The sequence below is a fragment of the Otolemur garnettii genome, unplaced genomic scaffold (genome assembly GCF_000181295.1).
Source record: "Otolemur garnettii isolate 467f Iridium unplaced genomic scaffold, OtoGar3 scaffold00020, whole genome shotgun sequence".
NCBI lineage: Eukaryota > Metazoa > Chordata > Mammalia > Primates > Galagidae > Otolemur > Otolemur garnettii.
Window position 1 is genome coordinate 2,231,078 of NW_003852415.1, and position 25,276 is coordinate 2,256,353.

At 42.6% G+C, this 25,276-nt stretch overlaps 1 protein-coding gene across 1 annotated transcript in view; it reads left to right on the plus strand.

Annotated features, from left to right (window-relative positions):
* Positions 1–25,276, plus strand: part of FLVCR2 (feline leukemia virus subgroup C cellular receptor family member 2) — a 78,458-nt gene that overhangs the window by 51,176 nt on the left and 2,006 nt on the right. Inside the window, exons 4-9 of the mRNA XM_003787059.3 lie at positions 6,539–6,606; positions 7,874–7,977; positions 20,185–20,295; positions 21,561–21,666; positions 21,793–21,904; positions 22,487–22,542. Of these exons, the coding sequence (XP_003787107.1) occupies positions 6,539–6,606; positions 7,874–7,977; positions 20,185–20,295; positions 21,561–21,666; positions 21,793–21,904; positions 22,487–22,542 (557 nt within the window). The remainder of the gene's footprint in view (positions 1–6,538; positions 6,607–7,873; positions 7,978–20,184; positions 20,296–21,560; positions 21,667–21,792; positions 21,905–22,486; positions 22,543–25,276) is intronic.

A 25,276-nucleotide genomic window follows, 5' to 3' on the forward strand; every position in this document is an offset into this window, starting at 1 on the left:
TTACTGAGAGTACCACCTACAACCCATTCTGTGTCCAACCTTCATCTCTCTAATACTCCTCACTGCCACCAGAAAATAGTAATAACATTTACTTCCCATGGGAGTGCTCTGGACAGAAGTGAAAGCTTTTAATACAATTGGGGGTAAAGACAGAGCATGCCTCTGAATTGCTATTGCATTGGTAAACTTGCTGATTTCCAACATTCTTTCTTTGGTGTGAACTAGATTTCACCAAGTAGGGAGAAGCTCTCCCACATAGGGAGAAGGTCTCCCACAGCCAGTGGTATTGTATTTGTAACAGTTTCCAAGTGGGTCTTCCCGCTGCTGAGTCAAAGCCGAGGTGCTGTGACAGTTGAGGGCTTTGGAGGAAATCCAGCACCCCAGTGCCCCCAGTGTTGCTAGTCTTTCCCCCAATCTTTCAGCCACACTCTTAGAGGCAGGGGTGAGAGGTGAAATAAAAGTTATCCAGTTCATTCTGAATTTCAGATAAACAAGAAGTACTTTTTAATCCTGTGCAATATTTGGGGGCATAGTTATTTACACTAAAAAAGTTTATTCATTTGTTTGGAATTCACATTTAACTGAGTGTGTTGGATCATCCTCCACCCCCACCCCCAAATCTGGCAATCTGATTTAGAGGGGAGGAGAGGCAGCAGTTGAGTTTGTGTTTGACATTTTGAAATATCACAGAGATAAGAAACTACCACTCCCTCAATACAATATCCTCCCTCCTTCAAGTTTGGCAATGCAGGAAGACTCAGGACTAGAACCTCAAATTCCACCAGTCTGCCAGCATCTGGGACAGGGTGGGGCTTGTGAGGGGTGTAGTGGGGTTGGATGGGGTGGAAAAAGGAGCCTTTCTTTGGCCACCTTCTCTTTGTGTCCCTGGGTCTTGAATCATATGCCCTCCTCTAATGTCCTTTCATCAATGGCTTAACAACTGCCACATTGAAAAGAATTGTTGAAAAGGCTCCTGTTCTAGAGGATGTCCTCCCAGGGAATACCTTTTCCATGTTCTTCTCCACCTCTGGCTTCAGCTATGAATAACCTTCCTGTGTGTCTGGTGTTTGAACTCAGAGCCTTGACTTGTGAATCCCGAGGTTCACCTTCCCTTGGGGCTTTCAAGTGTTTTACTGTTGTCACACCTGCACAGGCCTAGGGAGGGGCTCTGTGTCCTCTCCAAGATCCTGGTCTAAGAGCCAGTATAAAAGCCTTCTGATTCCCGGGAGCTTTGCCAAGGTCAAGTTGGCCCTGTGAAACAAGATTTTACTACAAACTCAGGAAAGATAAAGGAGAAACACAGAGAATCCAGAGATGCAATCTGGGATCCTGTTTCTCAAGCTTCCCTGAGGACAGACTCCTCTGAAGTGCTTGACTGAATGTTATTGTAGATTTCCCTGCCTCTCTCTTCTGAAAATTCACATTCAGAAATTCTGGGCTGCACCCTGGGAACCTGCTTTTTACCATCATCTGAAGCAGCTGTGTCATGGGTCATTTTCCTGGTCTTGAAGCCTCTTCCTATCTCAGCTACCTCCATGCTAACCCCGCTTGGGGCTGGTCTTTGATCTTCTGTATTCCCTAGTCCATTTATTCCCAAATTCCAGAGATTTTAAGAAATGCCTGCAATTTTTGTTGTTGCTGAAAATGGAGATTCCTGAGCCCATTCCAGGAGATTCTTATTCAGTAGGGTAGGGCTAGGGTGGAGCCCTAAAATCTGCATTTTTAAACTTTAAGGAATTCTAACATCAGTAGTCTCTTGACCACTGTTGGAAAAACAATTATTCTTGACAAAGGGAAGATACTCGTGGTAACATCAGACCCCTTTCTGTCTTCCTAAGCCTCCCTCCTCAGCATCTGGTACTTCTCCCAAGTGACTGATACCAGAAATAACCAGGATGTGCAAGGGAGATCGTATTTTTCTTCGACCCTGAGAGTCCATGTAGTGATAATAAGATGGAAATAGCTAGTCTGCTCAGTGTAGATCCTATGAGACCTTCACCTCATGTCTTCCATTCTTGCGTTTTGTACTTTAGCTTCAACCTAAAAATGTATATCTTGAATAGTTTGGGGCACTTGATTTAGGAGATTAGCCTTTGAATTGGAAATGTTGTAATAGGTCATGGGTTATGCTGATTACTATTTATTATTAAGATAAGGGTTAATCTTTTCAACTTTTACATATAACGCTATGGTTTTGGAAATGGAAGGGCAGGACAGTCTTGGAGAGGCTACTCTCACTGTTCTCCAGAATTGCACTCTCACTGTTCTCCAGAATTGCTGGCCTTCTGATAATAATATAGCTTACTGAACCTAATCTCCATCTCTGCATTTGGCATATAGGGATAGGCGGCCAGACCCTCTTCACCAGATAACAACCCAGCAGGCTCACCTCACCCAGGCTACTCAGAACCTGAATATAACATGGTCACTCGTATTCCTGAAGGACGTGCTCATACACAGGGTCTTCCATGTGGGATGCTCTTGATTTGGGCAGTGGAGGGGACTTGTGCTGGATGACCATGCCTGGCAACCTTTGATAATGTGGAGAGGGGACCTGTAGGCTGATAATGACTCAGAAAATACACATTATGTTCCTAATTCCTTGTAGGGTGGGACTGCAGAAACAATGGAAAATGTTGGCTGCCTTGCAGGGTGAACCTGTCCCCCTCCTCCCTTCCTTGTCCCCTCCATTCCCCTGTCTGGCTGGCAGGGGGAATGGCTGTTGGGGAACCGTGCTGGTGGAGCTGAGCCAGCACTTCCAACTTGATCACTCTCAGAAAACCACCTGGAGGGCTTATTTAAACACAGATTGCTGGGGGCAGGGGGGTGTCTCTGCTGCAGTAGGTCTGGGGTGAGACAGACCACATTTGGAAACTATTTCACTAAACCACCAAGCCCCAGAAAAACCACTCAGCTTTAGTAGGACATCATCAGACTGCTCAGGACTCCATCCCCTAGGCCTTTCCTAGGGTCATGAAGGTGCTGGTGTATTTTGTGCCCCCAGTCCCTCTGGATGCTTTTCCTCTGTTTCCTGTGGATCCTGCTCTCCTTGTTCATCCCAGTTGGGGCCCCAAGCTGAGAGCAGCTGTTCTACCTGAAGCCGAGCCTGACTTGGAACATTCCTCGCCTGTTGTAGTGCCAGGCTAGGACAAGAGACCTAGAGAGGGGTGGGAGGAGCAGGAAGAGGAAGGAGGCTATTTTCTTTCTTCTCGTCTGTCCCTAGCTCCACCTCACCCTCCCTTTTTAGGGACATGTCTCCTTCCTGGCCCTCTTGACTTGGGAATGAAATTTGTCAGGGACTAAGTGTGTGGTATGAAGGTTAGACAGGTGTGCTTACTGAGCAGGACTTGCTGAGATCTCAGTGTCATCAGACTGATGGCCCTGGTGACATCTGGTAACATGCCTGAGTTTGCAGGTGCCCTGTGGCCCTGTGCTGCTCAGGGTCTGCATTGAATCCAACCTTGTTGCAATCCCTGGGGTGACCTATTGGCGGGACCTGGGGCATAGGAAAATTTTTCAGTGACCCGAGTTGGGGAAATATTTGTTTTGAGAATCAGCTCAGTGAGGCTATCCAATACAGTGATTAAGATCAAGAATCTGGAGTCACAGGGCCTGGGTTCTAACCCAGCTCTACAACTTAATATCTGTGTGATCATATAGCAAATTCTTTCTCATTTTGCATGAGAACTTGACCTTCACTTAACTTTGTATCTAGTACCCCTGGGAATCTGGTAAAGGGAGTACATCAAATACATTTATGCAATATTGTTTATGATAATAATGACTGCTTATGATAAAAACGGGCAGGGAGACCTATTCATATCTGGTAAGAAGAAATTCTCTGTGCGTCCCGCAGTACAGTGACTCTTTCACTGGCCTGTTGCCTGTGAACACTCTGGAAGCTATGCCTGTGGAGTTGTTGCAAACAATAGTGGTGCCTGCAAAGCAGTAAACCAGGGTGGTTGCCATACAGACCTTTTGTTATACACCCCCAGTTATACACCCCCATCATCTGGGGGCCCAGGAGAATAGCCTCTGGGTGGCCGGATGGACTGGTTCTGTGGGACTCCTGAGGGATCCCTGCCCCCAAGCTGTGTGTACTCTTTTAGACCCTTTGGTGTGAATCTAACTTCACGGGTGCCAATGGTAGTCTGTGAACCTCAGTGTTTAGTTAAAGTTTAATGGCACCTGGTAGGCATTATGGATGACTGTATTTGGTTTTCTGATTTATTTTTTAGCTCCATGTGCAGTTTTCTTATCCATAAAATGGGGATTATACTGATTACCTACTAGGGTTGTTGGAAAGACTGTAAGTTCTATAGAACAGTGTCTAATAGGTGGATATGTGCTGCTGCCGCCATCACCATCACCATCATTATTATTGAAGGAGCGGGCAGGAGGCTTTTTCTCCTTTGGGTCAGTTCTAGTCTCATCTCAGCTACTAACTCACTGTATAGCTTTGGATAAATGACCTCTATAGGCAAAACGCCTATATGCCTCTAGCCAAAAAAGCCATTTGAGAGAGAGCAATGAAAAGACTTTGTGTAAGCATACTTGTAAGAAACTGAGGCAGAATCCCATGTGGCCAGATTGGTTGTGAGCCTAACATGACCAAGGCTTTGGCTGGAATAGCATTTCCAGACTGTGTTAAGGAATTAAAGATGACTTTATAAGGCCAGGGAAAAAGCCCTTTGGAAAACTGGCCAGATATGCATCAGTAACCTTTCCTGATCTGTGGTAAGTGATGAAGGTCGCTTGCTGACAGGTCCGGGAATGGAAATGTGCTAAGGGACCTCAAAGGAAGAAGAATTTACCCAATGCATACAGGTATCTAATGGCACAGATGAAACTTGGGCTCATAAAAGGCTTTTGAGAAGTCCAGCCTGAGAATTCCTTATAAAAGGCTCCAGCAAAACCCCCCTGACTTAAGGCCTACATTAGAGCAGAGGTTTGCACACAAATTCCTGTATGCCCAAGAAGTTTCTTTATGCCTTGTTTTGAGAGGGCCAGACCAGCACCATTTTGTTGTTTACTGCATAAGCTTGGTTAAACCGCAGGGCCACTCCCTGCTGCCTCCCCCACCCCTGGTTGCACAGCCATTGAGCCGTTGATTGAGTCTCCTTAGGCAGATAGCTGCCATAATAGGTAATAAGTTTCAATTTCCTTGAAATTCAGGTATTCCCCTTCAACTATCCAATCAGGCTGCACCACCTCAGGCCCCCAGTTAGGAAATCCCCCACCCCTCAACCTGTACCAATCCAAATCCTACCTGGACCACTGAACCACCTAGTGGCCAATGGCAGAAGTCCCTCTAACCCCACAGCCCTTCTTGCTTTCTGTACCCTATAAAAACCCTCCATACCCCAGGTTCGGGGCTCATCCTCGGCTTGCATGCCAGGAGAGTCCAGGCCTGGGCTTGAATAAAGCTCACCTCTTGCTTTTTACATCAAAGTGTGTTTCGGACTGTCTGCTGGGGAGTCTTGGGGGAATTTCGGGCACAACAGTTTAAAGATCCCAAGTAACAACCTCCAAACGGCAAGGCCAGCAAGGGCAGGTATTCAATCTACCTGGTCCTCCCTAGCCTCAGGCTTCATCACATAAGAACAAAGAAATAATGGCTAACAACATGTTCTCCATTAAGTTATGTTAAATTGGGTTATGTTGAGAGGGTTATGTCAAAAGGTGTATGTTGAGTGGATTATCAGAAGCTAATCACGAGGAAGTCACATGATGTTTAAATGGCTCAATGAGGTCATTGCTGCATTGTGCCCATGTACAAAATTCCCTATATAAGCCAACTGCAAATAAAGAAGCTCACCATTTTGCCTGAGCGAGCAGATGGTCACCTTTATTTAAAACACAATTTCAATAAGCGTGCTTATTCTCCACAACTTTGCTTTTCTGTGAGACCTTTACAGCAACAGACCTCATTCTCTAAGGACACAGCGTTGTACAGTATATTCTAGGTGCTCCATTTATTTGATGAATGAGTTGATAAAGTAGGAGAGTCAACTAAATGTTCTTTAGGGTCTCTTCTAGTTTCACATAATAGATTTTGTGTGAAGAGAAAGTTGGAGGAGGAATGGAGAGAAACTACCTGCAGAGGGGGTAGTGTCAGGGGTTAGAAGCCTGACATAGAATAAAGAGAGTATGCGGTGCCAAGGGGGAAGGGAAGGGGGGGTCCAGTACTCCTCCTGACCACCCATAATCCAGCCAAAGCTTATTAGAAGAAATGTGGATGATTCTGGCCTAAGAGTATTACTTACACAGCTTGTTTTCCAGGGCAGGTCAAAGGGATCAGAGGGCAGCAGTATGTGGTTAAGAAAAGGGTTACTTTTGGTTGTTTCTAGGTATTTATTGGAGAAGAACTGCAGAGTAGCCTCATACATCCTTGTATTTTTCTTCTTTAGGACATCACATTGAGTGGAAAGCAGGGACGAGAACTTCTGATCTTCCTAACTTCAGGTGGGGGGAAAAGTCAGCAGTGGCCCCAGGAGAAGGCAGACCCTAATGTTGTATTTCTCCCTCCCTCCTTCAGGTCTCAATGCTGGTTCTTTTTATTCCTTGTCCACTCTGCTGAATCGTATGGTGATCTCGCACTACCCGGTAAGGGAGCTCCCTAAGCATGCTGGGCCTGGAGATAGTATTGTTTCTAGGTCTGTCTTGGCAGGAGCTGGGGTGATGGTTAACTCTTGGCTCCCCTCTTCTTCCCCCCAGTTCTAGGCACCGGGGAATGGTGGTGTACTTATGGGATTTGGAGGGAGTTGACCATGGGTTTCAACCCTAGCTTCGGGGGGTACTAAACTGTGTGATGGTTTGACTATGTGGCAAGCTAATTAGCATTTTTTGAGTTCTCATTCTCTTTTTTGCAAAAGAAGCATAATTACTTCTTGCAAAATTATATTTAAGAATGTAGTAAATAATATCAATGTGTATGTATATCATCGATACCATATTTATTATATATGATATACATAAAGTCTGTGCATGGGGTTCCTGGCAACACGTGTGTGTACATGTATTTTTATATCTCATATTTCTGGAAATATTTCCAAAACCAGTGAGGGCTGGATGCTGGGAATGAAATACTGAGTGTCCCAGAGTGTCCTAAGTCCAACCTCCTTTTGAAAGGATTAGGATCTCACATTTGTAGAGGTAGTAGGCCATTGTGGCTAAGTGTTCCAGTTTTGGAGTTGGATAGGTCTGAGTTCAATCCTTTGAATTTAATATATGCCTCGTGACCTTGGGCTAGAAGGTTAGACTCATTGTGCCTCAGTTTTTCATATATAAAATGGGGAAGACTGTTTCCTAATCTTATGATAGGAAATATGAGGATTAAATGAGATAATGATGTAAAATCTTAGGCCTAGTGCCTGGCTGATAGTAAACACTCAAAAATATATAAATATTATTTTCCCATTCCTTTTGGAATGGACAGCCAAAAACCTAAGACTAGAATATTTGGACATACATATTTTGATTTTAATTTCCCCATCAGTGGGAATAATGAGAATGAAGGAGTAAGAAATGGAAATAATGATAAATAAGACAGAAGAGTTGCCCTAAGGGTGCATTTTTTTTTTTTCAAAATCTGGCTAAAAGTGATTCTAAGGACAGAATATGGTTTATGCCTGTCATGCCAGCTTCTAGTATCATGCATACACAGCCAGGGTTATATTTTTGGGAAAAGCAACTATTCTAGAATTTTCTCCTGGGCCATTTTCATATAGGCCATTTTGTCCTGATACTTTCTGAATATTGGCTGTAATGGAGCCCAAGTTACTTGCCTTCACCTCTTTGCCCCACAGTGACTGCACTCTGCAGTCTTGTCCCATTGCTGGGTGTTCTTTGGGGTTGTGGTTTCCTTTCCCAGGATGAAGAGGTGAATGCTGGAAGAATTGGCCTGACCATCATCATTGCAGGAATGCTTGGGGCTGTGATTTCGGGCATCTGGCTGGATAGATCCAAAACCTACAAGTAAGTGACTCTTCCTCTTGGATTGAGAATTGGGATGCATATTTTGAAAAGACATATTGATTAGCAATGTGGCTCCAAAGCCTTGGGTACTGCTTGAGTGGTCAAATTTGAGCAGTTCAAATTTATCTTGTCTAGCTTCAGTTTCACCATGTATAAAAGGAAGGAAGGAAACTATACCCTTCTTAAGATAGATCCTCTGGGGATCTTAGGAAGGTGAGAGATAGTAGATGTGAAGGCAGTGTACAGTTTCTTTCCCATCCTTGTTCTCCAAACAGCTTTGTGAAAGGAGCAGATGAGGGAGAAATAAAAATGAATGTGGAAAAATTTCAGTAATTGGAAAGTTTGTGGAAACCCCAAAGAGTGGAAAGGAGGAGGTGATTTTACTGCCTTGTTCTGTGGCTTCTTGAGAACCCCATGTGGTTAGCCATGGTCCTACTGTGCTTGCTCTAGTTTGCAGTGCATATTATCTTGCAGTTATTTATATCTTGTTGGTAAATATTATGATGTACTTTGGACCTGAATGGACCTCTAGGCTCTTAGAATGCCCAATGCATTTCTAAGAGCCTAGAGCCATCTTAAAAGGTTTTTAGTGTCTGCCAGGCAAATCCAGGATGCCTATTAAAAATATGGATTCCTAAAAGGAGGTGGAGCAAGATAGCCGAATAGAAACCTCCAGCAATTACCCCTTCCCATGACCACCTAATATAACAACTATCCACATAAGCAAGCACTTTTCAGAATAACCAAAAATCAGGTGAATCCTCATATGACCTGGTTTTAACATTATATCAAAGAAAGGCACTAAAAAGGGCAGAAAGACAGTCTTGCATTGCCTATGACACCTCGCTCCCACCAGTGTCATGCCAGTGGAAACAGAATCTGTGTGTCCAGGAAAGACAGTAAAGTGATTATGGGACTTTGAGTTAAAACTCACAGCTGCTATGGCACAGGGGAACACAGACTGGGTGAACTCCGCTGGTGTTCATAGAGCAGCATTTGGACCAGGCCAGCCAGTGGGAAATCTTCTGCCTCGAGTTCCAGCAGACTAAGAGCAGCCTGGGGCCTGGACCAAATCAGTAAGGTGACAAGGCTGCAGTTCTTGGGCAATTCCTGTGGCTATGCTGGCTTGGAGCCAGTGGACTTGGGGTGCACATGATCCAGTGAGACATCAGCAATTAGGGCAAGCCAGTTCCTGTTTAACTCCCTCCCCCCAACTCCCCAGCTACAGGCACCAAGGCTCGAGGAGAGTCATCTTCTTTCATTTGAGGAAAGAAAAGGGAAGAGCTCAAAGGACTTTGCTTTCCAACTTGAGTACCAGCTGAGTAAAATAAAGTACCAAGCAGACCCCTGAGGCCTCTGAGTCCAAGCCTTAGTTCCTGGATGGCCATTTTTGGACCAACCCTGGTCCAGAAGGAAACATGCTACCTTAAAGAGACCCAGCCTTGAGAGGATTCATCACCTGCTGACTAAATAGTCCTTGGGCTTTGAACAAACATCACAGATAGCCAGGCAGCAGTCACTTGGCTTTGGTTAAGACTGAGCTGGCTTCAGGTGTGACCTGTTGCTGGTGGCCATGTGTGAGTGCCCACGTCACTCCTCTCCCAACTCCAGCAGGCCAGCACAGAAAGTGAGGGAAGAGAGTAAGAGAGAGAGAGACTTTATCTGATAATCCAGGGAATTCTCTTGTATCTTACCTAAGTTCACCAAAGTGGTACCATCAGGAGTCTACAAGAGTCACATTATTGAGCTTAGAGGACCCCCATTGTTGATATGGCTGCACTACCAAAGATTTAGACCACAGCACTCAATTCCCTTTGAATATTTGGAACGCCTTCTCAGGAAGGATGGGTTCAAAGAAGCCTGGACTGTGAAGATTTAGTAAATACCTAACTCTTAAGTGCCCAGACATTGATGAACATCCATGAGCATTAGGAACATCTAGGATGACATGACTTCACCAAATGAACTAAATAAGGTACAGTGACAGGTCCTAGAATGATAGAGATATGTGAATTTTCAGACAAAGAATTCAAAATAGCTGTCCGGAAGAAGCCCAGTGAATTTCAAGACAACACAGAAGGAATTCAGAAACCTATCAGAGAAATTTAACAAAAAGATTGAAATTTTTAAAATCAAGCAAATATTCCAGAAATTAAGAATTCAATTGAGAAACTGAGAAATGCCTCAGAGTCTCTCAATAGCATAATTGACCAAGTAGAAGAAAGAATGAGTGAGCTTAAATACAGGCTATTTGAAAATACACAAAAGAGAAATAGGGAAAAAAAGAATAAGAATAAAGCATGTTTACAAGATCTAGAAAATAGCATTGAAAGGGCAAATCTGGTGGGGTATAGTGGCTCACACCTGTAATCCTAGCACTCTGGGAGGCTGAGGTGGGTAAATGGCCTGAGCTCACAGGTTTGAGACCAGCCTGAGTAAGAGCAAGACCCCATCTCTACTAAAAATAGAAAAATTAGCTAAGTGTTGTGGTGGGTACCTGTAGTCCCAGCTACTTAGGAGGCTGAGGCAAGAGGCTCACTTGAGCCCAAGAGTTTGAGGTTGCTGTGAGCTATGACACCATGGCACTCTACCCAGAGCAACAGAAAGAGACTCGGTCTCAAAAGGAAAAAAGAGCAATTCTAAGAGTTATTTGCCTTAAAGTGGAGGTATAGAGAGAGATTTGGGGGTAGAAAGTTCGTTCAAAGAAATTACAACAGAGAAATGTCCAAGCCTAGAGAAAAATAACAATATTCAGGTGCAAAAAGGTCATAGAACATCAAAATGATTTTATCCAAACAAGTGTACCCCAAGGCATTAAATAATGAAGCTTCCAAAGGTCACAAATAAAGAAAAGGTTCTAAGGGAAGCAGGAGAAAAGAAAGGAAAGGAAAAGAAAGGAGAGGAGAGAGGAAAAGGAAAAAGGGAAAAGGGAATAGGAAAGAAAGGAAGATATACAGGAGCTTCAATATGTCTTACAGCAGACTTCTCTGTGGAAATTTTACAGGCCAGGAGAGAGTGACATGACATACTCAAATATTAAAGGAAAAAAACCTTAATCCTAGAATATTATATCCTGCAAAACTATCCTTCATACATAAAGGAGAAATAAAGACTTTCCCAAACAAACATAAACTGAGGGATTTCATCAACACTAGACCCGTCCTACATGAAATGCTAAAAAGCAGTTTGCCAGTTGGAAAGAAAAGGACATTAATAAAAAGGATATCTGAAGGTATATGAGAGGTGTCCAGGCATGTAATGTGAAAAATAGTATCAATAGTAGCTGGATACTTTCTGGACAGCCCTCATACAACTCATTGGTAACAGTAAGGACACAAGTACAGAATACTCTATTGCTGCATGTGTGGTGTATAAACCACATATATCTTGAGTAGGAAGACTAAAAAATCAAACCTATCAAAAATAACAACACTAGGTGGCTACCAACACTGGCCTCAGTGGGGAGGGTGCCGGCCCAATATACTGAGGGTGGCAGGTTCAAACCCAGCCTGGGCCAAACTGAAACAAAAAAATAGCCGGGTGTTGTGGCGTGCACCTGTAGTCCCAGCTACTCGGGAGGCTGAGGCAAGAGAATCACCTAAGCCCAGGAGTTGGAGGTTGTTGTGAGCTGTGTGATGCCACAGCACTCTACTGAGGGTGATAAAGTGACACTCTGTCTCTAAAATAAATAAATAATAACAACACCTTTTTGAGAGAGAAATAGCATGAAAAAATATGGGTAGAAACAACAAAACTTAAAAAGTGTGTGGGGGGGGTTGTGCATAGAGTTAAAAGGTAGCATTTGTTTTAGATTTCTCTTTGCTTATTTATTTGTTTGTAAGCAGAGTTGTTGTGTGTTTAAAATAATTGGTTATAAACTTTTTTTTGCAAGCCTCATAGTAACCTCAAATCAAAAAACCTACAACAGATACTCAAAAAAAAAAAAAGCAAGATGGGGCGGCACCTGTGGCTTAAAGGAGTAGGGCACCGGCTCCATATACCAGAGTTGGCTGGTTCAAACCTGGCCCCGGCCAAAAACCACAGTAAATAAATAAATAAATAAATATAAAGCAAGAAGTCAAAACACACTACAGAGAAAATCACTTTTAACAAAGGAAGACAATGGAGAAGAAAGAAAGAGATGACTATGAAACTACCAGAAATCAAATAACATGGCAGTAGTAAGTTCTTACCTACCAATAATAATGTAAAAGGTGAATGGACTAATTCTCCACTCAAGAGATATAGAGTGGCTGAAGGGATAAAAAAAAAAAAAGTCAACTATAAGGTGTCTGCAAGAAACACACCTCACCTATAAAGACACATATAGACTGAAAATAAAGGGATGGAAAAGGATAGTCCATACAAATGAAAACCAATAAAGAGAAGTAGCCATACTTCTATCAGATAAAATGGATTTCAAGATAAAAACCATGAAGAGACAAGGAAGGTCATTATATAAGGGGGTGAATTTACCAAAGAGATATAACAATTCTAAATAATATGCACCTAATACTAGAAAACCCAGATATATAAAGAAAATCTTATTAGAGCTAAAGAGAGGAATAGACCCCAATACAATGATCTTTGGAGACCTCAACACTCTACTTTCAGCATTGGACGCATTGTCCATACAGGAAATCAACAATGAAATATTGGACTTAATTTGCACTAAAGACCACATGGACCTAATAGATATTTACAAAAGTTTCATTCAGTAGCTACAGAATTCACATTCTTCTCCTCAAATAATAGATCATCCTCAAGGATAGACTATAGGAGATCAGGCAATTAAGTTTACAAACTCATCCTAGAAAAAGTGCTACATATCACCCTCAAGGTACTCCCCTTGGGAAACTATGCACCAATGCCTTGGCCTAGTCCATCCTGCAAAGCAATTTTGAGCTCTTTTTCTGGAATGACCATCAGAGCTGTCATATGAGGCTGACAATTAAGTTCATGAACTCATCCTAGAGAAAGTGCTACATACCCATTGCTGAATATCACTATGGTCACCAGATGGCCAGGGAGAGTACTTTGAAGGTGACCATAGTGATATTATTCAGCAATGAGGTATGCTAGGATGCATTTGTAAACTTAATTGTCTGATCCCATATATTAGGCCACAAAACAATGTCAAAAAATTCAAGAAAATATTAAAATTATACTAAGTATTTTCTCTGATCACAATGGAATAAAACTAGAAATCAGTAACAAGAGGAACATTGGAAAATATATAAATACATGGAAATTAACAATATGCTCCTGAATGACCAATGGGTCAATGAAGATATTAAGAGGGAAATTTTAAAAAATTCTCAAAGCAAGTGAAAGTGAAAACATAACATAACAAAACCTATGGGAAACAGTAAAATCAATAATAAGAGGAAAGTTTATAGCAATAAAAGCTTACCTCGAAAAAGTATAAAAACTTCAAATAAAAAAAACTGATGTATTTTAAATAACTAGAAAAACAAGAGCAAACAAACCTGAAATTAGTAGAAGAAAAGAAATAATAAAGATGAAGGTAGAAATAAATGAAATTGAAACAAAAATATAAAAGATCAACAAAACAAAAATCAGTTTTTTAAAAAAGATAAACAAAATAGATACACCTTTAGCTAGACTAAGAAGAAAGAGATATGACCCAAATAAGTAAAGTCAGAGATGAAAAAGGAGACATTACAACTGAAACTGCAGAAATCCAAAGGATCGTTGGAGACAACTATAAGTAACTACATGCCAATGAATTAGAAAATCTAGGAGAATAAATTCCTAGACATGTACAACCTGCCAAGATTGAACCAAGAAGAAATCCAAAACCTGAACAAGCCAATAATAAGTAATGAGATAGAAGCAGTAATAAAAGTATCCCATTGAAGAAAAGCCCACAACCAATGGCTTCACAGATGAATTCTACCACACATTCAAAGAAGAACTAGTACAAATCCTACTTGAATTATTCAAAAAAAAAAAAATCAAGGAGGAGGAGATACTCCTAAACTCAGTCTGTGAGGCTATATCACCCTGATACCAAAACCAGACAAAGACACAGCAAAAAAAGAATATAGTCCAATATCTCTGATGAACATCAATGCAAAAATCCTCAACAAAATACTAGGAAATCAAATTCAACAACACATTAAAACAATTATTCATCATGATCAAGTGGGATTCATCTCAGGAATGCAAGGAAGGTTCAACACACACAAATCAACCCATGTGATACATCATATCAAGAAAATGAGGGACAGGCCAGGTGTGATAGCTCACACTTGTAATCCCTACCACTTTGGAAGGCCAAGGCAGGAGGATTGCTTTAAGTAAGGAGTTCTGAGAACTAGCCTGAGCAAAAGCAAGACCCTGTTTTATAAAATTAGAAAAATTAGCTGGATGTGGTGACATGCACCTATAGTCCCAGCTACTTGGAAGGTTGAGGCAGGAAGATCACTTGAACCCAGGAGTTTGAAGTTGCACTGAGCTATGATGATACCACTGCACTGTACCCCAGTGACAGAGCGAGACTCTGTCTCAAAAAAAACACAAAATACATATGATGATTTCAATTGATGCTGAGAAATCATTTGATAAAATTCAATATCCTTTCATGAGAAAAACTCTCAAAAGACTGGGTGTAGAAGGAACTTACTTCAACATGATAAGAACCATATACATGCATGACAGACCCACAGATGGTATCATACTGAATGCGGAAAAACTGAAAGCCTTTCTTCTAAGATCTGGAATGAGATGAGGATGCCCATTTTCATGACTGTTATTCAATATGGTACTCAAAGTTCTAGCTAGAGTAATCAGACAAGAGAAAAAAAGAGCATCTGAATTGCAAAGGAGGAAGTCAAATTATTCTTTTTTTTTTGAGACAGAGTCTCACACTCTGCCTTGGTAGAGTGTCATGGCATCATCATAGCTCATGGCAAACTCAAACTCATGAGCTTAAGTGTTTCTCTTGCTTCAGCCTCCCGAGTACCTGGGACTACAGTCCCCCATCACATGCCTGGTTAGTTTTTTTTCTATTTTTATTAGAGACGGCGTCTTGCTCTTGCTCAAGCTATTCTGAACTCCTGACCTCAGGCTATCTACCTGTTTTGGCCTCTCAGAGTGCCAGGATTATCGCTGTGAGCCACCATGCTGAGCCTCAAATCATTCTTGTTTGCGGATGATATCTTATATCTAGAGAAATCTGAAGACTCCACCAAAAATAAATAAATAAATAAATTAGACCTGATAAACAAATTCAGTAAAGTTGCAGAATACAAAATCAATCTACAAAGATCCATAGCATTTTTATGCCAGCAATAAATGATATGAAAAAGAAACCAAGAAAGTAATCCTATTCACAATAACCAAAAATGAAAATAAAATACCCAGGAATAAACTTAACCGATAAATGAAAGATCTCTATAATGAAAACCATAAATATGGAAAAAGAAACCAAGAAAGTAATCCTGTTCACAATAGCCAAAAATGAAATAAAATACCTAGGAATAAACTTAACCCATAAAATGAAAGATCTCTGTAATGAAAACCATAAATGTGGATGAAATGAGTCAAAGAGCACACAAAGACAGGAAAAGATATTTCATGCTCATGGATCGGAAGAATCAATATTATTAAAATGACCATACTACCCAAAGAGATCTACAGAGTTAACACAATCTCCATCAAAATACCTATGACATTTTTCATAGAAATAGAAACAATAATCCTAAAATTTATAAAGAACTACAAAAGACCCAGAATAGCCAAAGCCACCCTGAGCAAAAAGAACAAAACTGGAGGGCTCACCTTACCTGACTTCAAATTATACTACAGAACTACAGTAATCAAAACAGTATGGTACTGTATAAAAACAGACACACAGACCAATGAAACAGAGTAGAGAATCCAGAAATAAATTCACACATTTATAGGGAACTTATATTCAACTGTGTTGCCAAGAATATATAGTGGAGAAAGGACAGTCTCTTCAATAAATTGTGCTGGGAAAACTGGATACCTATATGCAGATGAATGAAATCCTTATCTCTCACCATATTCAAAATCAAATCAAAATGGATTAAAGATTTAAATCTAAGATCTGAAATTATTAAACTCCTAACAACAACAAAAAAAACGACTTTGGGGACGGTGCCTGCAGCTCAAAGGAGTAGGGCACTTGCATAGGTTGCACCTCCAAAAGCCAGAGGTGGCGGTGCAAACCCAGCCTTGGCCAAAAACTGCAAAAAAAAAAAAAAAAAACTTTGGGGACATGCTTTAGGACATGGGTCTGGACAAGGACTTCTTGAGTAATATCGCCAAAGCATAGTCAACGAAAATGAAATTGGACAAATGAGATCACATCAAAACTTCTGCACAGCAAAGAAAATGATCAACAAAGGGAAGAGACAACCCATAGAATGGGAGAAAATATTTGCAAACTACCCATTTGATGAGGGATTCTCCTTTTTTTTTTTGAGACAGGAGCCTCCAGCTGTCCCCCTGGGTAGAGTGCTGTGGCATCACAGCTCACAGCAACCTCCAACTCCTGGGCTCAAGCGAGTCTCCTGCCTCAGCCTCCCAAGTAGCTGGGACCACAGGCGCCCGCCACAATGCCCAGCTATTTTTTGGTTGCAGCCGTCATTGTTGTACACCTTGAGTGTACGTGGCTGGCACCTTATCAACTTGAGCCACAGGTGCCGAGCCTGATGAGGGATTAATAACAAGAATGTATAAGGAGCTCTAACAACTTGATAGGAAAAAATCAAATAATCCAATTAAAAGATGGGCCAAGGATCTGAATAGACATTTCTCAAAAGAAGACATACAGATGGCCAAAAGGTATATGAAAAAATGCTCAACATTATTAGTCATCAAAGAAATGCGAATTACAACTACAATGAAGTATCAGCTTACCCCAGTTAACATGGCTTTTATCAAAAGACAGGGAAGAAATACCAAATGCTGGCAAGAGTATGGAGAAAGGGGGAACCTCATATACTATAGTAGGAATGTAAATTAGAGGGACTGCTATGCAGAACAGCATGGAGGTTCCTCAAAAAAACTAAAAATAGAATTATCGTATGACCCAGCAACCCCACTGCTGGGTATATATCCAAAGGAGAAGGGGAAGTCAGTATTGAAAAAATATCTGCACTCCCATGTTTACTACAGCACTATTAACAATAGCCAAGATGAGGAATCAACCTAATTCTTCATCAATGGATGAATGGATAAAGACATTGTGGTACATATACACAATCGAATATTACATAGCCACAAGAAAGAACAAAATCCTGCCATTTGCAACACCATGGATGGAACTAGAGAACATTATGTTAAGTGAAATGAGCCCAGCATAGAAGGACATAGCTTATGTTCTTACACGTGGAAGCTGAATATTAAAAACAATTGATCTCATAGAGATGGAGAATAGAATGATGGTTACCAGAACTGAGAAAGGTAGCAGGGAAGGAAGATAAAGTGAGGATGGTTGATAGGTACAAAAATATGGTTAGATAGAATGAACAGCATTTGAGGGCAAACGAAGTGGCTATGATCATCAATATACTTTAAAATAACTAAAACAGTGGAGTTAGAATGTTCCTAACACAAAGAAATGATAAATGCTTAACATGATGGGTACTCCAATTACCTTGATTTGATTAATATACGTTGCATGCCTGTATCAAAACATTACATGTGCCCTATAAAGATATACTAATACAACTATTCTGTACCCATAATACGTTTAAAAAACTGGATTCTTGAGCCCTATAGCTGTGGATGCTGATTCAGTAGAGGAATCTGCATTTGTAAAAAGCAAGCTGGGCCCCGCAATTCAGCAGCTGGCTTTGGGGAAAATGCTTGAAAAACAGTAGCCCAACATCCTTCCTTGTGCATTCCCAGTGCTTGATTAGCACTGGCTGGTGGGACAGCTGCTGGGGCCGTCCTGCCCCAGGGCAGGGTCCTGTTCTGGGCTGCTTTGTCAAGGCCTCCAAAGTTCCCAGAGTCTGGAGGCGACAGACAGTGGCAGACCTGTTCTCTGCCGCACAAACTCGCTTCTGTGAGGCTCTGGTCAGATCAGTTCTCATTCTCACTGCCCCAGTCAAAGGGCAATTGAGATCATCCCTCGGGATGTGGCCGCCTGGTGTAACACAGTGAGGAGCCTGGCTGGGCTTAATTACTGCTGGGAGAGCTTGGCCGCCGTCTAGTCTCTGCCATCTGTTTGTTGGCTGCTACAACCAGATGCAAGGGCAGTGATGGCAGGCTACCTCCAAATTAGTACACAGCAATGTCCCTGTTAGCAGGGCTCTGCGGCAGGAGCAGGGAGGGACTGGAATGTTGGCTGGACTGGGACGTGGGCAGCCGGATGATTCAGATGAATTAGAAAATAGAATGAAAGAACCAGGGAGGACACTTGCTCCGTCTCCTCAGAACCTAGATGCCATCAGTTCCTAGTGTCACTGGAGGACTAAATCTGGTGGTCAGCATGAGGCACTCCTAGTGTCACTGCCCAGGAAGACAAAGGACACCTTTCAGTTATCCCCTGGGGAGGACAGAGCTCTGTGATTCTCTTCTCTCAAAGGATCCCAGATTTGTCCAGTCTGATTTGGAGGCTGGAAATTGGGTGGTGAGGTCTATTTAGCTCAGGCTAGAACTAGAAATAGTTTTTCTAAACTGGTCAGTGGTTTACAATAAAGCTATAGCTAAACAAACATGGACAAAAAGTTTAGTATTTGGGATCACTGAGAAAGACTGGTGTCTAAATAAAAATGTCGCTCTCTGCAGATTGTGGGAATAGAATAATAGAATGAGGACGCAGGCTGGAGGAAGGAGGCAGCACCTCTATCCTCAACAGGTGCCTTGAAGCACCAGGTAGGTTAGCATCCTTTGGAGGCTCTGACCTGGAGCTTTCCAAACATGCAACTACATGGTATGTTGTTATTCCTGTATGGAGTGGTAGAAAGAGTGCAGGTTTCAAATCCAGCTCTGAGTTCACATCCCAGCTCTGCATTTACTCAACTGGTGGTGGCTTTGGACAAATAACTTAATGGCCTGAGCCTCATTTTCCTCATTGGTAAAATTAGAGATATAGAATCCCAGGATCATCCCAGTCACATGCCCAGGATTTTTGTAAGGTTTTAGGTAAAATAGCAAACACATGTCAAGTGCTTAACAGAACTTGACACTCAGTACATGTAGGTATTAGTTTGACGTAACCATAGTGCACCTGCTGCTGTGCCCACCGTGTTTGTGGCTTCAGGGGAGACACGTGAAGGCTTTAATAGGTTTTCATCGCCTGAGTCCTGATGCTCATGGTGGGAAGGCAGAAGGATGTGTAGAGCGTGCCTGTGGTAAATGTCTCAGAGAGAAGAATGCAGGCCTAATTGTAGAAGTCAAGGCTGCAGTAGGGTTCTGGGTGGGTGACGTGCATGAGAAGTGTGGTGGGGCAAAAGCAGAGGTGAGCCTGAAATAGAAACCAGGACTTGCTGAAGGTATTTCTGAAGGGACAGACAATGGGAAATGTAACAGGGTGTGGATGGAGCTTTCTCACTTTGGCTTTGGAAGTCAAGGACTTAGTTCAGGGTGAGAGAATGTTCGGGTTCAACAGGAAAAGCTGTGTTGGGCTTGTGCAAGTAGGGACAGGAAGAACTGGCAGGTGGCAGAGAGCATCTAAAAGTTAAATCATTGCTTAACATTGTCATGGGCAATGACAATGCTGTTTTGGGGGACTAAACAGACTAGCGGAATCAGATGGCTTCTGGGGTAGTCCTGACCACCCCTGCCATCACACTATGGCTCGTGTTTGTCCTGTTCTGTTTTTCTTTTCCTCTGGTCGAGGATAGGGGAGGGAAAGGGCTGTGGCCTTCTTGTCTATGAGTAGAGCATGACAAGTCAGGGGGCAGCTTGATATTGTGGAGCGGGTTCTGCAAGAAGAGAATATACGCATAGTAAGATGGCTTCATACTCTTTTCCTCTTAACCTTTGTAGCATTGATCGCAATGTAGTTAAAGCAATTTATTGCGTGATTATTGGCTTAGTGTCCATCACCCTTGTGGACAGAAGGTTCTATGAAGAACATGTCTAAGCCCACAGCAGAGGATTTGACATACAGCAGGTGCCTAACAGGTACTTGCAGAATGAATGAATGCTCAATCCCATTAAACTTAGAGGTGTATGACTCAATTTCTTTGCCTCTGCTTACAGGGAGACAACTCTGGTGGTCTATATCATGACTCTGGTTGGCATGGTGGTATACACGTTGACCTTGAGCCTGGGATACCTGTGGGTAGTGTTCATCACTGCTGGCACAATGGGGTAAGCTTCTCCTCCCATGTGTTTAACTAGAAAACACCATTTCATGGCTCCTAGAGCTGCCAATATTCATCCAATACATCCTAGGATGAAATAGCAATCCTTTTGCTGCCTTCTTACTGAACTTAGGAGATGTGGAAATGGTGTCTAGGTGTCTTGGTAAAATTTGTAGCACTTCAAAAGGCAGCCTGGCTTGTTCGTGCTTTAGGATAAAATGAAGCATGGACTCTGCCCTTAGAGACCTCTGAGAGGTAGGGAATATTTAGAGTCATTTCTAACTTTGCCTGGGACAACCTAGGGTCATAGAAAATACACAGGGCTTGGAATCAGAAACTGGGTCCCGGTCTCCATTCTCCTGCTGACTATTTTTTAGAGTATAGGCACATCACTTGGCCATTCTGAAGGCTGGGTGAGGTGGCTCACACCTGAAATCTGAGCACTTTAGGAGCCTGAGGTGGGAGGAGATCAGCCCGGGCAAGACCTTGTCTCTAAAAAAAAAAAAAAAATTAAAAACATTCTGAGCCTCAAGTTCCTCATCTGTAAATGAAGATAAAAGTGGCCTGTGCCTTGTGGAGTTGTTGGAAGGATTGAGAGGGATAATAGATATGAAAGCAGCGTGAAGTGTGGTGCAGATGTCAGAAATCAGAATTGGAACTTTCTTGACCTGTTGTATAAGAAAAAACCTCAGAAACAATATTCCTTTCACAGGAGTCTCTGCTCAGCTCCACCTCCCAGTTATTCTTGTGTGGGTGGTATATGAATGTGCAGATATATGAGAAAGACGGGGAGGGTGGAAGGGAGATGTTTCTGGTGCTCAATTCTCCGTAGGGGGCTCTTCTCTGGAGGGAAACAAGGAAGACCCCAAGCTCCTCCTTCCAGGTCCCAGAGAGCTATGGAGAAGCTGCTCACTATCCAGAAACTTTAGGCTCTCAGCGCAGGGTCTGTGTCCCCCTGACAGTCTTTGCTGAGGGTTGGATGCACCAGACAACCTTGCCCCTCCTGTAAAAGCTGCCCCTGTCTGTCACGGATGGTGAAAAGGCAGTGAGGGACCCTGGAGGCCTGCTGAACACAGGCCTACATATGAACTTCTTCCCGACCCTTAGGGAGGAGTATGGCCACTTAGGGGATGCCCAGATCATTCTAAGGCCCGGTGAGTCTTGATGGGGAGAAAGTAAAATGGAAAAGAAGCTCTAAGGGAGGAGGTGGGCTGCTCATCTTTCTTGTTCTGGAAGTTCTTCATCACCTTGTTTCTCTGTTCTGGACTTCAGCTTCTTTATGACTGGCTATCTCCCGCTGGGATTTGAGTTTGCTGTGGAGCTCACATACCCGGAATCCGAAGGCATGTCATCTGGCCTCCTCAATGTGTCTGCACAGGTACACAGCTCTTATTTACTCCTTGTGTACTGCCTGGTTGGACTAGCAGTGTGTTATAGCAGCTCAATTCTGCCCACGGGGTAGATGATTGGGTCCTTGTTTCCTATCTTCTTTATATCTTTCTAGGTATTTGGGATCATCTTCACCATCTCCCAGGGCCAGATTATCGACAACTATGGAACCCAGCCTGGGAACATCTTCTTGTGTGTGTTCCTCACCCTTGGAGCAGCCCTTACTGGTGAGTTGGGATAGGAAGGGAAGATGGGTCCCAGGCTGCCCACGAGCAAGGCTGTTGGCAATTTGGGATCCCACTGTCTTGACTGATTGGACAGACAGGGAGTAACTACTTACTCAGGCGGACTTGTTAGAGATGGGAGGGCTTGTTAGAGGGTCTGTTTGGGAGGCAGTAACATGTTTTGGTGGAATGAGTGGAAGCTCTGGAGACGGGAGACCCATATTTGAGTCTTCGGCTGTGACATTGACTCCCACAGCTGTTGACCGTGGGCAATGGACTAACCTTGAGGAGTCTCAATTTCCTAATCTGTAAAATGAGGATTGCTGTGATAATTAGAGCAACGTGTGCAGAGTTCAGCAAATATAAGTGATGAATAAGTGAAGGATAATGTCATTATTGGCATCTACCTCTTAGGGACAGCAGTGATCCTTGGGCTTCACTGAGTGGTCTGGCAGTGTCCCTAGCTCCCTAGAAATCTGAAGTAGGTTTGGGTTACCTGTGACCCTCAGGAAAATAAGGGTTTCCTCTCTTGCATGAACTTGATGTCTTATGCCTTTGTCACCCTTCTCCATCTCTTGACCTCAGCATTCATTAGGGCGGATCTCCGGAGACAGAGAGCAAACAAGGAAACTACTGAGAATGTGAGTATGTGGGAACTTGGTGGGCCAATGTCAAGGCCAAGGGTTCAAGGCTTTGATGAGGATGTGGCAACAAAGATGGGGCAGGAAGAACCCCCAGAGAGACTGGCTGTGTGGTGGCTGGGAGACCAGCCCACCACTCACAAGCATGGCACCCTGAGGATTCCCTAGTGGGCATTTTCAGCATTTCTTTTCTGCTGCTTTTTCTTAGGTGCTTCTCTGGCTTCCTTCTCTCCTTCTGGTGCCTCTGCTCTGGTCGTTGTTGTCATCATCTACTGAGCAGCACCCACCCCTTGGATCCTGAGCCAAGTCCCTAGGCTTGGGCTCTGTTGCCTCAGCCTGGGCTAGCTGGCTGGGGAGGAGAGGTGGAAGTCTGTCTCAGCCACACTGTCTTGGCGGTGGTGGCTCTCCTGGCACATGACAGCTCCTTAGGCAGGGCCGTGGGGCTGGAGCCAGCCGGTTTGCTTATAAGGGCTCTGAAAGGCCAAGTCAGGAAGCAAGAGCTGACAGTGGGAGTATGATGTAGAACCAAAAAGTGCTTCCCATCTGCTCTAACCAACTGGGGACCATTTTAACCAAAATGTTAGGTATCAAATCCGAGCAAGGATGGAAGGACTCTCAAATCTGTGGAAGAGTAAAAAAGTAGGATATTTCTCCAAAATAAATAAATACATAAATAAACTTATTACAGAAGTAATATATGTTCTTTGTAGAAAAGCTGAAAAATACAGAAGTATACAAATTTAAAAATTACCCTGTAATTCCATCATCTAGAGATGAGATGCTATGATATTTTTGCATTTATTTATGCATATCTTTATTGACATATAGCATATATGTGGACATGTATGTATATATCTTTTTCAAAACAAACATGGAATCCTTATTCTACTTTTTTACTTATTGAAAACACTTCATCAGGCCATTAGTCTTTTATGAAATACTTTAGTGACTGTACAGTATTCCATTCTATGGAACATTATTTAGCAGTTTTCTTGTCTGTGGGTATTAATGTTGTTTTGAATTGTTGTAAATAATATTGTGTTTAGTACATTGGAAGCTGAGTCTTTGTGCATATTCTTAAGTACAGAATTTACTTGAGAAGTGGATCAGAGGTCGTGCCCATTTTAAGACTTTGACATGTGTTGCTGAACTGTCCTCCAGAAAGATACTATTAATACTACCAGTGTATATTGGTACAACAGTATATATGAGTGCCAGTGCTGAGTATTTATTGTTTTGAAAAATCTTTGCCAATAGCAGCGCCTGTGGCTCAAAGGAGTAGGGCACCGGCCCCATATACTGGAGGTGGCGGGTTCAAACCTGGCCCTAACCAAAAACTGAAAAAAAAAAAAAACAAAAAATTTTGCCAATTTTCTAAGTCAACAATGGTTATTTGCATAGATACTTCTAGTGTTTTAAGGATATGTTTTGGCAGAGAGTTGATAATCTTCAGTTCTTTACTGTTTGTCTGCTGCTATCACATTGGTGGGCAGAGGCCTATAGCATGTGATAGGAGGAGCCTCGAACAGGAAATCCACTGGGAGACAGGGAAGGCCGTGATAGAGGAGTGATGCTATCTAGTCCTGCATGCGGACCATGATGGCAGGCTTGGCTGCCATGGAGATGGGCTTTCACCTGTGCTGTGTAGAAGGAGACATAATGATTTGGTAGACTCGGGTGAATATGTGTATTGTGAGCCTAGGAAAAGGTGCTTGTACTAAAGCACATTTCTGATGAAAAGATTTTAATTTGGAATATGATGTACCGTATCAGGTGGCATGAAATTTTTCTGCGTTTCTATGTAATGTGTGTCTATGTTGGCAGATACAAACTAATGAAGAAAATAAAAATCACCTGTAATCCTACTTCCCAGGGATAAGCTGGTAGCATTTCCAGGGTTCTGCTTTCTGGGTATGCTTGTGTGTATTTTGTTTTCTACTCTGCTTATTTACTTAATAGAGATTGACAACCTTTCTACACCGTTAACATTCTCACAACCTCATAGAACTATTATGTATATAATATATACATATTTATTATACAGTCATTTCATTTAATATTTCAGTTGTTCCAGTATTTTGCTATTCTTGCAATCAAATCTTTTTTGCATATAGACTAGGTTTGCTAATCAAGGAGTTATTGGCTCAGTCTACTTGAGTATGGTGTATTAGAAATAGCAAAGAATAGGAACAGGAATGGGAGCCTAAGTTCTGGTAATTGTGCTGGACTGTCTTGTGTTCCTGGATAACTTACTATGTGTCTCTACACCTCCCTGGCATCTATGGCAGCTTGGTATTATGGGAAGGCCAGAGACAGGCTGGAACTACACATCAGCAGCAAGCCCTTCTCTGGAGCCCTGTCATTGCATACCCCATGGTGGTCAGTATAACTCAGAGACCAGCAAGCAAATTCATTGTCAGAGCCAGATGAAGACAGAGCACGCAGCAGATCTGGCCAGAACTGCTCTTTCTAATCAGTGAGAAGTGTAGTTTAGGTTAAAAAGAGACAGGATTTCAAGGACAAGGGTAATGATTGTCCTTGACTATGAAACGCATCTGAGTTTGGGTTTCCATTTTTCTCCTAGCACATAGACAGTAACTGCTTCTGCCCCTACTAACCGGAGAATGATTTCAAGGTGATGGCTTAGGAGGAGGCAGGTGTGTGTGTCAGAGAGAGGAGAGAAACTAATTAAATAGGCTGTTAGTTGTCTGAATGAAGGCTCCTCAGGGCTGAC